The following is a 14,412-nucleotide window of genomic DNA, read 5'->3' as shown; positions in this document are numbered from 1 at the left end:
TTGTACCACCGTCGTGCCTTCGGATAATAATGCTCTCTCTTTCTCCAATTGTTATATACGTGCATGCAAACATCCATATACACACACACGTAGTCGAGAATTGCGCGCGATGACGTGGAACGTACGCGCGGGCACGTGAACTTTAGCGAGCGCGTAATTGTGGCCCATGCCTGTCGAGAGATCGGGACGTGCGCGTAACGAGCAGCGACGTGCTGAGACAATTAGTGGCCATCCGTCCGATAGCTCTCTATTGTGATCCAGACGTAAACAAGACAAACTCGTAATAAGACGACGACGACGATAAGTCATCGCTCGGCGAAAACTCATGAATTTCCATCGAAATCCGCGCGGCTTACAAATATGAGCGGTATATATCGTGTCGTATCCATTAAAGATGTAACGCATGCATAAGGGGGAGCCAATATTTGACGGCCCATACGGTTTCCGATTACCGCACACAACCATATATCAGGATGTGTTCGATGCTAATCGACGCGCACACGATACACGTATGTATAAGTAAAGTGAGCATCTTTGACTCTCGTCGTCCCATACCGCACAATTTATTCGCATTATTTGTTCGGCTATTTGATTTCCTCTCTCCCTTTTGTATATCGTATATATAATGTGCGAAACGCACAATTGCACACCGGCACACACATAAACGCACATACGCTCGAGCGATTACTTAAGCTGTTTGCGGACAGGTTGCCCACTGTATTGCTTGCGCATGCATTATACATGTATACGCATTGAGTTTTTCTGGTGGCCAAGTGCTCGAATCGATTACCCTATGTGTGTATTCAATTACAGGCAGCTTCGCTTTAATTTTCATTTTGACGCGTTGATTTTTATTTTGACGATTTAATTGAGAAAAATTTATATCGGCTCGAGTGGAATGGAATAAAGCTTTGATTTATTCAACAAGTGGTAATTGGTTTCGATTAGTACACATTATGAAATCCCTTCCATGGTTATTCGATCGCACTTGACGTAGGCTCTTTTTATATTCTTCGCTGTTACAAGTACATTTCTGAAAAGTTCCAAAATTTGCCGCTCTACTACGTATTACGTTCCTATGGTTGTAACTTGAGATCGGGCCCGAGATTCCGCTTGACGCAGCACATTAAATACGAGTGTTCGGAGAAAGGCTGTTTCGCTCTTAAAAATGTGATAACGCGCGGTGAATATAAATCAGCGGCTACTTTATCGACTGTACTAAATACTTTTTTGCGTATACAAAAAATTCGTCCGTGTGAAAATTTCGTTGCGTATAACTTGGTCGTGGATTCTCGTATAGGCGAAAAAGTTGACCGGACGATCTCGACATTTTCGATATCGAGTATATCGGAGAGGCATTTACAAGCCTAGAATCTCGTTTACACGTCGACGAGAGTATATAGATTCAAGTGTGCGTAAAGCTGGATCGTAATGCATAAAAAGACACCCGCGGCGCGGCGGTCCACGCGCGACTTTGCGACTCGGACTCAGCATGCGAGGATCACTCGTATAAGTGGAGCGTAATACCCCATTATTAGGCCTACACGCAGGAGTCCAGCAGTCTCGTTATACGCGACGTCGATATTATAACGCGCGGCACACGACGCCGTTGCACCTCACCGTGCAGCGTGTGCCGAGTATACGCGCGATGCATGTGAAAAAAAATATACGGACAACGACGCGAGTGCGCTGAGAAAGTTCGGCTCGGCTGTATTGTTGTATATCATGTCGCGATATACGTACATGCTCCGTGTTCGTCAACTGCCGCCACGGGGTGCGGCGACAGCTCGGATACGACACGCCCGTTTATTGCACGATATGTTTACGGGGAATGTTTTAGTTGATGCGGTAATCGTTTGTACGTATGATACCCATCAGTGGTAGAACATCAAGTATTTTCCATTGCATTGCTGTAAAAATGCATTAATTAATTTTTTGATATAGATTTAAAAAGTTGAAAATCCACATATACGTAATGAATCTTTGAAAAAGTTCTAGAACATTTTTTATCGATGCTTTTTTTCATTCAATTTCAATGTATTTAAATTTGAACGAGGTGAAAAAAGATGATGTATATCCTATCGTAATACTGCCCAAAAAATCAATACAAGTCCTACCGCACAACTTTGGAATAGCAGGGAACTTCTCGAAAATCTGTGTAAATTACCACTGCAATGATCAATAAGCTCTCTTAAATGTATTCCATGTACGGTAGGGCCAATAAGTATTATTGCTTCTTCTTCGTGTTCCACCCGCGTGTGTTTACATTGCATTACAAGCATTTATGGATATAAACGTGGCATCGAAATTATAATACACGAGGCAGAGACTTAGCATAAAGGGGGGAATGCAGCGCGACGCATGGCAGCATATGCACTCGATTTGTCGAGTCGTGTGCCGCCGAGCTCGTCACCTTCGGCAAAAGCATGCGATGTAATGCTCGAGCGCGATAATCCTTAGCGCGATCAAACGCGCCGCTGTATACTGTCGCTATATATGCGGATTTTCCATATTAAGCCCCCATATAGAAAAGATCATGGGTGTAGTGCGCAATACTTCAATTCCCGACGAATCGTCGCAGTTTGTATTATATCGCGCGATGTTTGTAAACCAAATACTCGCAATAAGAGGCGAGCGCCATTAGAATAACACTTTAACTGCGAGTCGCGTGTCGGCTAATTCACTTGGATTATGTCACTCGAAAGTTCATGGCTCTCCCCGTATGACGCACGTAGCTATAAACCAGCCCTGTTCTAGCTGCATTTTCATATTTATTCAATTTAATCCTGGATGTCCATCGATTTGGTCGCTCGAGATGCTATGTTATTTTTCTTTTCCTTCCTGAAAAAATGGCCACGTTAGTTTCTTCCCTCGCTTCGCTTTAAAAACTTTTAAGGACGGACTTAGTTCGGGATTTACGCTACGATTGAAGAAAAAAAAATAAATGAATGGCTGAAGTTGCGTCGAGTCGCGAAAGCTCGCGTACGTGCAGTTACTACGGGAGAGCGTAAAAGTACGCAATTTGCGTACGCGCCGCAGCTTTAAGCATGCGCGTGTGCTGAATATATGAATGGGCAGACAAAAATGTACATATCTCAAAGTGGCTTGCACAGCATCTCTCGTCGCGCGCGCGCGCGACATCTTCAACAAAAAAGTGTCTCGCGTATAATATACATAGTAAAGAGCGATGCTCTCGTGTGTAATGTATACACACGAGAAGTTGGCGAGAAAAAAAAGAAGAAGACACGAAGCTTTGCCGCCGCGCCCGGCTCGACTTGGACGACGACATTGATGATAGTTAATTTCAAGTTACGCAAAGTATGCGCTCTACTGTACGACATATACACAGCAAAAAGTCTACAATTAGTGCCCACTCGCATAGACAAAGGCAAAATAAAGGCACTCTTGGGGGGCAAAAATAAGAATAAGAAGACGAGGAGGCGGAGGAGAACGAAAAGAAAGAAAAAGAGAAAAAAAGGCTTCGAGGCCGAGCTTCGTATAATATACGTAAACACATAGACACTCGTACACAGGCATACGTATGATAGCTACCTGTGTACATGTGGAGCGGCAGCGAGGGCACAGTCATGTGTACACGGTACACGTATATATAGTTAAAAGGCGCGAGTAAAAAAAGGAGAGCATCGTGTGTATCATATCTAGAAAAACTAAAAGGGAGCGACAAACGCGAGAGATTTAAAAAAACAAAAAAAACAAAAAAAACAAAAGTCTCGAAAGCGACTCTGCATGTAACTTGCGAATATATATGTGTGTGCGCTTACACCCACATACTCATAGCTGGCCAGAATAGGTAACTCGCAACTCGCGGGAAACATATACGAGAGTACACGTTGAAAATAGATATAGCGCGAACTGCGAGGGGTGTAGTAGTCGTTGCAGTGCAGGAGCGGCAGCAGCAGCAGCAGCAGGAAGCGCCGCGACCGGTTACCGGGGTAACGGCACGTATGGGGCCGCCTCCTGTTTGCTCGCCGAGCTCCCGTACGGGCGTCAATTACCCGGCCTATCCGCCTCTAGCTATAATCCCCACCTTTCGCCGGCGACATTTTCGCGCGCGGCTCCCTCTATACTTTGCAGCTCTCGCGACGCGCACACACACACGAGCTTGCAGCGATTCTCGCACGAGCTCGCACATGCATGGATTGCAGCGGTAGATATTATATAGCAGCGCATATTATAGATGTAGCAGGTAGAAAGTTCCCCTCGACGAAAGACGCGCTAAAGGGGTATTTAATGCGGACTACACTGGATGCTACCAAGCCATGCTGCGGTTGACTGAATGCTACCGAGCATGTGGATATAAACTCTCTCTCTCGAGCCTGGCGCTCTGCCAATATATAGACGCTACTTGCTTCCGCCTGTCGGCTCGCTCGATTGCCTCCTTTTGTCCGTGAATTTGCTCGACTATTATCCTTGAATTAGTGCCTCCTCGTATACACCTAACGGATGGAATTCGATCGTTCGTGCTTATACGAGAGAGGTTTTAACATCGACAATAGTGTACATTTAAAGCAATACAAATTTTACAACGTTACCGACTACAAATCCACTAATACAATCAACGGACCAACAAAATCATTCGAAAATATTGCTTTAAATAGTTGACATTGCACAAAATGACTTAATTAAAAATGCTTTATTCATCTGACATGAATGTGGTACATATTGATTAAACTTCAGTAATGTACAGGAACTTTTTTTATAAAAAAAATCTTTATCAACTGTTTCACTCGATTACCTTGATTTACAAAAAAATGTGGGTACAACAGGAATCGCATTGGGTATTCGTACACAACAGCGCACCCATGTGTACAGCTCTATTTTACCTCGGTAAAGTAACTTATCTTATGAGTAAGAAGGTAAAAGTAGTTTTCTACATTTTTGAAAGTGTCAAAAATGTCCACTTGGTAACAACAACATTCGTATACCTATCATATAAATGATAAGTCAAGTAATCAGAAACAACATCGTATCGAACGTTCGTTTCAATAATAAAATTTTGACGGTCAAAACTTTACATTGAACACGTGAGATACTTAAATTCAATTCACACACTGACACATATTACACACTCACGCAAACACACGCATCACACAGCCATGCGTTAAAAAAATACAACGCCACACGCGTAATAATAATAATTGCACACTTCCGATCGTATATCAAAATCGTATATCTAGATAAGCAAGTTCTCTTCGTTGTAAATAGACTCTAGAACTTGGATAGAGTTTCCGTCGGGGTCGGGGCGCTGCTGAATCTGTGCGATCGGACGGTATGATGCTGCATCGGGATTGGCTCCTGATCGACGTTAGTCTCGGCGCCGTTGTACATTGAGAAGCCCCTCCGAGCCAACTCCTCGCCGGGAATTATCATTGGATTGGTGTAACAAAAGTCCGCCATCATGTGGGTTTGACGGGAGATCTGGTTCGATCTCAGATGATCGAGGCTACCGAAACATTGCACGTTTATTACTTATAATGATCGATACTCCTCAGAAATTAGCTACCGATCACTCACCTTCTGTAGGATACTTTTCGGTTGATTTTGACATTAAGACCGCATATTAGAAACAGTATGATGACGAACAACAAGACAGCAATGCCACAGGCTATGTAGAAATAAAGCTGCAGCTCCTCAAGCGTCATCTGTAATGAAATAAATGATAGATCAGTAAATTGAATATATATCATGTAAAATATTTTCTCGTCTAAATTTAAAATTAATAAGTTTAATTAAAATATAATAAAACCATTGCGAAAGCATCTAATGCAGTAATATTTACTTTTTATTACAATCAAGACAAGCACAACAAATAAATTAATTAAGTCGCGAGTTGACAGATGACTTTAATTTAGCGACAAAAGGCATATGTAGATTTATAAACACTAGTACGTAAAAAAAGAAAACAATAATTAAAATTGCAAGAGTCGCATTTATAATTTACATCACAATGTGTCGTGTACACATTATGGTTTGGCTTATAGTGTGCACGTAGTGCAACAAAAGCCTCAAAAGTAGTACACGCTCGTCGACTGTTGTCTTAATAGCAGGTGCCCCCCCCCCTTCCCCTAACACATGCACAAATACATATACACACTCGTATACTCTTTTATCTAATCTAAAGTGACAAAACAAGTGTCAGACACGATTGAATAATCAGCCGAAATTTCTCAAGGCTCGAGTGTATGCCACTACAGAGATTTTTATTTATTTCCGCGATCGAGGACTCCGTGTGAGCGTGAACACAATCTTAAAATCATGTGTTTTGACGTGTGCCGGCAACATTATCGCATCGCCACGACCTTATTCGAAGCGAAGAATGTAAAACTCATTTGAAAATGTATCGCGAGCGCGAGTTTATATCGAGGGCAAGATCGAGCTCTGTGACATTTCGCGGATTTTTGTCACTTTCAAGGATCGATACGTATATACAATTATTAATGTCCCGTGATTCATGGACACTGACTAAGTATTCACGCACTAATTGTTGAAGAGACATTAACCATGGCTAAATTGTCGAATATATATCCGAAAGATATATAAGTTTATCGATCATTATACATATTAGTGTACGAGTGGCAATCAGTTCTGGCATGGTCATCGGAAACTCTGTCATTATTGGAGTCGTTATATGAATGTTGACAATAAATAATCGAACGTAAAAATGAAATGGAAACGATTGCCGATAAAGTTAATAGCGAAAATAATCTCTCGAACTCCTGTACGTGGTTTTTTTTTTGCTCATCCGTGTTTTTTTTTTTGTACGATCGATAATTATTATCAAGTTTGCTATATATTATTATAAATACATAGAAACGATGTACTCGTGCATCAGTCTAAATAAACTCGTCATTTGTATCATTTTTATCTCGACGCACTTTACTTTTTCTCTGATTGCTTGAGTTGACAAAAAATGTGGGTTGTGTGATTCATCGCGCTAGCGTTCCTTTTTTCCAATCATGTGAAGTTTGTGCACTCGATTATAAATCAACGCGATACATAGTTCATTCGATGTATGAAATTATAACTCACCGTCGGAGCCATTGTTTTTCGTAGCAGGATCATGGATGCGCTATTAAAAAAATCAAAAAAAAAAATCAATACCACTGATTTTTTTTTTTCACAAGTTATCAATCGATTTGGGTTGGTCTTCTGCTAGTGATACCGCTCGTCGAATCGCACCTATAAAACGAATAGAACCAATATAATATCACACGTATATACATTTTAGTCGAGAAAAATAATACAGAAACAGCGTGGAACGATAGGAATGCGTGCATTGTCGGGGATAAAAGAATTGCACCGAATGTAATGTACGTATGAAGGATGAAACTGTATACGAGAAAAATAAAATAATACGTACGCGTACGTTAGCGCGAACGTTTCATTGTATTTATGCATTAGGCGCTCGTATACTCGCGGAAAGATCATTAGCATAATTCATTCATTCGTACGCATGTCGATTAACTCGTTATCGTTAGAGAGAAAAAACCAATTACAATTCGCACGATTATAAAAAAAAGTGACTAATAATAACTGCATGCGGTCAGGCATTGAAAATCTCCATCTCGGTCGACGCACAAACATGATATAATGCTCGGCGCTAGGTAGTAACCGCGGGGAAATTTTTTTCGCGCGCCGCGATCCGCGTACAACGCAAAGGAGGCTTAATTAATAGTCGGCTTATCACACGCGTCACGCGCGCATATTTCACGCCTAAGCAAACGGAATGATGCGATTAAAATTGAGAGACCTCGTTTCTTTTTCTGCTTCTCTCTCTTTTTGTTATTCAAAGTACAAAACGATAAAGTTCACGCGTCCGAATTGACACGATTGTTTTCACACTGTGTACAGAATTCAATTTCCAGAAATTCGTGAAATGTGTGTAACGTCCACATCCGAGCGTTTTAATGGGTCAGCAGCTGATGTCGACTGCATGAATGGACGCTTCGTTTTTTTCCACGAACTCACTAGAATAATACAGTCGTAGCAGACACACATTTTCACGCGCTACGTAAAGTTTCCGAGCCAACTCCAAACTGTCTTCGGAGCTAAGAAAACATCACTTACTTTGTAAATGAGAAACGTTCGACTATGCACTGCACTTTTTTTTCACCGTGTCATTGAACAAACAAAGAGTAAAAAACGAGATTCACTGTTGAAAAAAAAAGAAAAAAAAAACGTAAACTGCAGACGACCGTATGCACACGTGCGCCGACGAAAATACACTGAAAACGCACATGCGTCGGACAGCGAGACTAATCCAGCACTGCTCGATACAATTATACCGAGCTTAGCGCGAGGCAGCTACTATTACGATGCCGGTGCTCGCTAGACTATATAGCTACTTACGCGATTGTGCCCGGCATGGCATAAGCGGCAATAAGCGCGTGCGCTTCGATATATAGCTGTATATTATGCGCTATTTGTACGAGCGAGCGCCGTGCGCATTCGAAGAGGAGCAACTGCGACTTTATTTATCGCTCCTCCATCAACTCGTTTTTTCACACTCGATAAGATAATGTTATAAGTAAAGATGTGGAACATTTTTCGTTTATCGCTTACCGAGTATCAAAGTCGGTGAGTGGCATCTATTTTGTTCACAATATTATATGTATATTATTGATCGAATGATACATTAGGATCTTTCGCTAACAAAGCAGGCTGCAACTTTTATTACTTAAATCTTAGAACTTTCTTACGGCTCTAGGTCGAAAGATATCGCCTTTTTACTACGTACTCACAATCGACGATAAAAAAGAGATGGTTATAGCAAGCAATTAAGAGGTCATTGAACAGTTTTATTTATGATTTTACTTTAGTTAACCCTTTAAAAATAGAAAATCATGTACATATGATATCAATGTATACATAAAAATAATTGATATATTAAACTATAATACTTTTGGAGTAAATTCTTTAAGGGATCATTTTGGTGTGTCCCACCTAAAAAACATGATTTTTGATTAATTTATCGTAAAGAATTAAGTATATCGATCTTCTTGTGTTCAATGAGTGCTGGATTTGATGTAACATACGATTCATAATATTCATATGAAAATAATCTTTTATGGGAACCTCTAAAATAAATTTTTTTCCTAAAACTAACTAAATTCCATAGGTTGAAAAAACTTGAAGATGACGCTTATTTTGGGTAATTTTTTACTTGTAAGAAATAAGCAGTCACAATTTTAAAAGGCTGGGTTAAATGCAGTTTTTGAGTTATGATAGGTCAACCGACCACAAACGACATACGAGTAAAAAAATCTTCCCTGACAATTAAAATCTCAATTTCTGTGACAAATTTTAGGTGTAATATTTGAAAGTAAAATTAATTCGAAAATGCACACAAAACAATATTTTTTAAGTTTTCAATTTCTAAGTAGCAGAAGTATTTTATTGGCTTGATCGTTGGATATGTTGTCTTAAACTTCCGAAAGATCTAATAATGGCATCTTTCAGCGTGCTTCATGCATGCATAAATTGACCACGTACCATCAGCGTACTCGGTCACGTTTAAAAAGGATTTGAAAACTCGCGCTCAATCGTTTACACACAGTAGGTGGGCGTTAATTGTAAATATCATTCACCTACTTATAGTGGAGTATATACTACTGTACTTGCCACTATACTTATAGTGGAGTATATATAGTGGAGTACCTACTTAGAGGGTAGCTCAAGCTTATGAGACATATAGCCCAAGCTAAATTATATATCTGTTAATATCTATAGATATATTAAATACTCTCTTGCGAATTTCAGCTTACGCAAAATGTTTCATAAGTTTGATATATAATACAATAATAAAATATAAAATAATAAAAAATAATGAATAAATTTTTATGATGCACGTTTGAATTTCGGCGCACTTTTACGAGAGGCCGCGTCGTTCCCGCTTGAGATACTGTGGGAGCGGACTGTTAGTGTCTGACTGTCACAGAGAGTGTGAAGACACGTCATATACTAAGCAGTAAGTCGATAGTTAGATATCATTGAGCTTTCAGTGAATGAACACCTTGCAAGAACGTTACGATTGTTAGCACCTAATTCTATTCTGACAAAAAGTTATTACCTGCATCCAGCGTTGTTATCCTACATCGTTATCATGTCCAAACGTAGAGAAAGTGAATATAGTTATGATTCCCGTTACGAATACAGTCGTGAATTTTCCAGCAAAAGACGACGAGATGAAGAAAGACCGAGAGACGATAGGTCGAGGGAGGACAGATCAAGAGACGACAGACCAAGAGAAGACAGACCAAGAGAAGACAGATCAAGAGAAGACAGATCGAGAGAACCTCGCTATCCTGATAATCGAGACTTCGACAGGAACAAACATCGTCGTCACGATAACGATAGAAACCCAAAAAAGAACTTTAGATCATCACGCTATGAACAGGTTAGTTTTTCGTAACATGGTATTACGAAAACACAAATCCACCTTGACGTTTGAGGTTAGAAAGCCTCAAAATCTCGCGGTTTGTGTACAAAATGATGAAGCTTGAAATGGAAAAAACTTTATTCAATTTTGGGAAAAAATTGTTCTTCCACTTTTAAATTTCCAATATGTATTTTTATGCTACCCGAGCCGAAACTAATCTTCTTCGTCCCGGGGGCCAAAACGAAAAAGTTAATTTCTGCTGGGTGATTCATGAAAAATAGTATACGCACCTATGAAGCGAAAAAGAAAACCTCAGAGCACATGTTTATCAGCCTCGGCTTCACCTCGGACGATAATTAAACGTGCTCTGAGGCTTTTCAGTTTTTCGCTCCCTAGGCATGTAATATACTATTTCTCACTGAGATGATTTGTATGCCTCATGTGTAAGATTTTTCTTATGCATTTTATGGCGTTTGAACAATAACTTTTTTTATTTTAAGCCTTCAAATTATGTAACATTGAGAGATTCTTACACATTATCTTAAAGGCTTTGCTCCTTCTTCCTAGGGATCTTTCAAAAAAGAACCATCTCCTGGTTGGGGTAGACCTGTTAAAAAGGAAGATGAAGCTCCTCCTCAGCAGAAAGAGGCACCAAATTTTGCAACTTCTGGAAAGCTGACAGAAGATTTGAACACAGTAAATGGAGTGGTGATTAAGTATTCAGAGCCAGAAGAAGCCAGAAAACCAATTAGACGATGGCGTTTATACCCCTTCAAAGGTGAAAAGGCATTGCCAGTTTTGTATATTCATCGTCAGTCTGCCTATCTAATTGGAAGAGATCGCAAAATTGCTGATTTACCACTAGATCACCCATCTATTTCAAAGCAGCATGCAGCGTTACAGTATCGTCTTGTTGCTTATAAAAGACCAAATGGATCTTCTGGAAAACGGGTACGACCATACTTAATTGATTTGGAATCAGCTAATGGTACTTTTATAAACAAAGTAAAACTTGAGCCAAAAAGATATTATGAACTCCAAGAAAGAGACGTTGTTACATTTGGATTTTCTTCAAGAGAATATGTTGTACTTCATGAAGAATGTAAAGGTGAAGAGTTAGACGATGACGTCAAAGAATGAGTATTGAGTTTCTACCTTAATCAGGAATTGACAGAATCAGTATTTGTACATTTGTAAATATTAAAATATTTATTTTAAGTAAATTGCATACTGAATTAAGTTAAAAAATAAAAAATAATCTATAAATAAATTTATTTTACACAAAAACAAAAATCATTTAATTACTTATTTGAGTTAGAATTTCCTTAAATAAGGTAAGATTAAAATGAAAGTATAAAAAGAATAAAAATCATTATCTAATAGTTATATATCAAATAAGAACTTTATTTTACAAATTAGTTTGATCGAGGAATTTTTTTATTTTAGTGATTCATCATATAACAAATAAATGCTGAATAAGCTAATTAGTAATAATTGAAAAATAACTTTGCAGTACATACAAATATATACATACAAAACGAAATTTATTGTCAAGTAAATTTTTTTCATAGCAATAACGGTACTAAACGAATTAATACTCACCTAATTTTTCATCTAAAAATCATTCAAAAAATTATTTACTTTTATGGTGTTGACATTCATATTTACTAATCCTCGTTCTGTAAACATATTCTATGTGTTCATCTGAAGACCGTGAGAGGTCACGGGAGTACTATTCAATCGCCGTTCACTGTCTGGAGACTGCAGCATGTTTATTGTGTTGTGTGAATTAAGTGACTTCACAACCAAAAATTTCTCCGCCTGTTCATTTCATCTGATTCTAATACGGGAGATATTTATCTAAATCATCTCTAAGTTTTCGATTAATATAAGTGCTTTGTTTTTTTTATCATTTATTAGTGTAGTTCTGCTTCAGTTTCGCTGATATATTCGTAGTCGAGAACAATTGTTGGATTTTAACCTATAAAAACTGAATAAATAACGTCTTAGCATTAGAAGACATGAGTGATAAGCAGAAAGTGCTCATCTGTGGCAATGTCGAGGGCAATTTCAAGTTTTTGTTTACCAAAGTGGATGCTATAAATAAAAAAAATGGACCTTTTGACTTTTTGTTTTGCGTTGGCAATTTCTTTGGGGCCAACAATTCCCAACTGGTACCATACCAGAAAGGATCCAAAACCATACCAGTACCAACATATATAATTGGTCCTTACAGACCCGAAGATGTAGAACATTATCCAAAAGAAAACGGATGTGAAATCTGCCCCAATCTGACATACTTGGGGAAATCTGGTGTTTATACGTCTAGTTCAGGACTCAAAATTGCTTATCTGAGTGGTGTTCAAAGAAAGAGCCCCGAAGACCCCGAAGAGTGTACTTTTAGCGAAAAAGATGTCATTTCAATAAAGAATACGTGTATAAAAATACCGAGTTTTCGGGGTGTAGATATTTTGCTTTCCTCTCAATGGCCAGATTTTATAACGAATTTAGATCAAAGTAAGCCTACTTTTGAATACAACGGTTCGAGGCTTATATCATGGTTAGCAACACATATCAAACCTCGATATCATGCGTGTGGCATGGAAAATATTTATTATGAGAGACCACCTTATAGGTAATTTTATCAGGCATGCTTTTCAGAAAAAATTACTTTCAAAATACAGTTTATTTGACTAAAGTATTGATTTTTAGGAACCAAAACGAGAGTCAAGACGGAATCAATATAGCTACGCGATTTATTGCTCTTGCAACAATTGGTAATCAAGATAAAAAGAAATGGATTTTTGCTTTCAATTTGACTCCAGTCGATAAATTCAAAACATCGGATCTGATGATGAAAACAACAGACGAAACTGCAAGTCCGTATCCAGCTGCATTGTTGCAGCAGAATCCATCTGCTAAAAGAAAAGAAGAGAAATCTCAGTTCTTTTATGACATGGACTCTAATGATAAAAAAAAGTTGAAAAGACGTAAAGTTGAATTTGATAAGGACAAGTGTTGGTTCTGCTTGGACAGCAAAATCTGTTCGAAACATCTTATAATTTCAACAGGAAATGATATTTATTTAACATTACCAAGAGGAGGAATAGTTGAAGATCACTTTCTTCTGGTACCAATAGGACATCATCAAGCTTCTTCGGTAATTTCTGATAGTGCTAGGAAAGAACTGCAAGCATATAAGGTAAAATAAGGCTTTTAATAATAATAAATAGTTTATTAACATGTACATGTACAGGTTTACTAAAAACTTCTTTCTGTTGCAGGAAGCGATTAAAAAATATTATGCTCTCAGTGATCGAGTACCAGTATTTTTTGAACGAAATTTCAAATCAAGTCATTTTCAAATTCAAGCTGTACCTGTTCATAAGAATCAAGCCTCTTCATTAAAAGATACTTTTATAGTGAGTATTAATTATACAATTTAACTATTCCCTTAAAAATAGATTCACGGAGTGAATGTTTTTTTTCAATATAATTAGTGTAGGACATACATTTAAAAATTTTTTTTTACTATAAATTAAGTATGATTTTCTATTGTTGAAAGTTATTTTAATTTTCTATTTTCAGTTAAAAATAAGTTCCCTTTGTTAGTGTGGAAACTTGATTGAAATGTGTATAATTTTTGCAGGAAATATCTAATGTGTATCATAAACCATTAAGAGAGATGAATAATGATCTGCAAGAAGTGGCACCTGCAGGAACATTGTATTTTTACGCTGAGTTGCCTGATGGAGTTCGTTTATTTCATAAAATCAAACACGACTTTCCCCTACAATTTGGAAGAGAAGTATGTTGCTGCGATAGAATTCTAGATTGTCCAAACAGATTTGACTGGAAAGACTGCGCATTAAGTACTGAACAAGAATTCATGTTGGCAGAGAAAATAAAATCGAAATTCCAACCATTTGATGTTAAAACTACGTAAAATAACTTGATATATTTTTTATTATTAAAAAGTTAAAAAACAAATAATAGGTAGAACAATTTTGTAA

General features: G+C 38.1%; 3 protein-coding genes across 8 annotated transcripts; 2 read left to right on the top strand and 1 right to left on the bottom strand.

Annotated features, from left to right (window-relative positions):
• Nucleotides 1–4,639: 4,639 nt before the first annotated feature.
• On the bottom strand, nt 4,640–8,322 carry LOC106650421. 6 transcript variants are annotated; one of them, XM_014368401.2, is made up of 4 exons: nt 8,089–8,322; nt 7,051–7,200; nt 5,536–5,663; nt 4,640–5,464 (listed from the first exon to the last, which is right to left on the bottom strand). In XM_014368401.2, exons 2-4 carry the CDS (start codon nt 7,081–7,083, stop codon nt 5,230–5,232), a joined length of 396 nt encoding a protein of 131 aa, XP_014223887.1. In that variant the 5' UTR covers nt 7,084–7,200; nt 8,089–8,322; the 3' UTR covers nt 4,640–5,229. The 6 variants fall into 6 exon arrangements, with proteins under 6 accessions (XP_014223887.1, XP_014223889.1, XP_014223888.1 ...); XM_014368403.2 differs by lacking the exon at nt 8,089–8,322 and adding an exon at nt 7,990–8,007; XM_014368402.2 differs by lacking the exon at nt 8,089–8,322 and adding an exon at nt 7,772–7,924.
• Nucleotides 8,323–9,990: 1,668 nt separating this feature from the next.
• LOC106650430 (smad nuclear-interacting protein 1) lies at nt 9,991–11,637 on the top strand. The gene is made up of 2 exons (XM_014368416.2): nt 9,991–10,417; nt 10,967–11,637. The coding sequence occupies exons 1-2, from the start codon at nt 10,124–10,126 to the stop codon at nt 11,537–11,539; spliced, it is 867 nt and encodes a 288-aa protein (XP_014223902.1). The 5' UTR covers nt 9,991–10,123; the 3' UTR covers nt 11,540–11,637.
• A 515-nt stretch (nt 11,638–12,152) lies between these two features.
• Nucleotides 12,153–14,387, top strand: LOC106650357 (CWF19-like protein 1). Its single transcript, XM_014368306.2, has 4 exons — nt 12,153–13,034; nt 13,112–13,601; nt 13,684–13,821; nt 14,049–14,387. The coding sequence occupies exons 1-4, from the start codon at nt 12,421–12,423 to the stop codon at nt 14,343–14,345; spliced, it is 1,539 nt and encodes a 512-aa protein (XP_014223792.1). The 5' UTR covers nt 12,153–12,420; the 3' UTR covers nt 14,346–14,387.
• Nucleotides 14,388–14,412: the final 25 nt, after the last annotated feature.

Source organism: Trichogramma pretiosum, unplaced genomic scaffold, assembly GCF_000599845.2.
Source record: "Trichogramma pretiosum strain Unisexual culture from Peru unplaced genomic scaffold, Tpre_2.0 scaffold4, whole genome shotgun sequence".
Classification (NCBI taxonomy): domain Eukaryota; kingdom Metazoa; phylum Arthropoda; class Insecta; order Hymenoptera; family Trichogrammatidae; genus Trichogramma; species Trichogramma pretiosum.
Note: the sequence above shows the minus strand (reverse complement) of the source record. Positions and strands in the feature narration are given on the sequence as shown.

What these genes read in the sequence shown, in the direction of transcription:
- LOC106650430 (XM_014368416.2), top strand. Translation starts at nt 10,124, where the DNA reads ATGTCCAAACGTAGAGAAAGTGAATATAGTTATGATTCCCGTTACGAA. An exon ending in GATCATCACGCTATGAACAG is followed by an intron (nt 10,418 to 10,966) that starts GTTAGTTTTTCG and finishes CCTTCTTCCTAG; the next exon opens with GGATCTTTCAAAAAAGAACC.
- LOC106650421 (XM_014368401.2), bottom strand. Translation starts at nt 7,083, where the DNA reads ATGATCCTGCTACGAAAAACAATGGCTCCGACG. An exon ending in GAAAAACAATGGCTCCGACG is followed by an intron (nt 5,664 to 7,050) that starts GTGAGTTATAAT and finishes ATTTCATTACAG; the next exon opens with ATGACGCTTGAGGAGCTGCA. An exon ending in CGAAAAGTATCCTACAGAAG is followed by an intron (nt 5,465 to 5,535) that starts GTGAGTGATCGG and finishes ATGTTTCGGTAG; the next exon opens with CCTCGATCATCTGAGATCGA.
- LOC106650357 (XM_014368306.2), top strand. Translation starts at nt 12,421, where the DNA reads ATGAGTGATAAGCAGAAAGTGCTCATCTGTGGCAATGTCGAGGGCAAT. An exon ending in AAGAACTGCAAGCATATAAG is followed by an intron (nt 13,602 to 13,683) that starts GTAAAATAAGGC and finishes TTTCTGTTGCAG; the next exon opens with GAAGCGATTAAAAAATATTA. An exon ending in CATTAAAAGATACTTTTATA is followed by an intron (nt 13,822 to 14,048) that starts GTGAGTATTAAT and finishes TAATTTTTGCAG; the next exon opens with GAAATATCTAATGTGTATCA.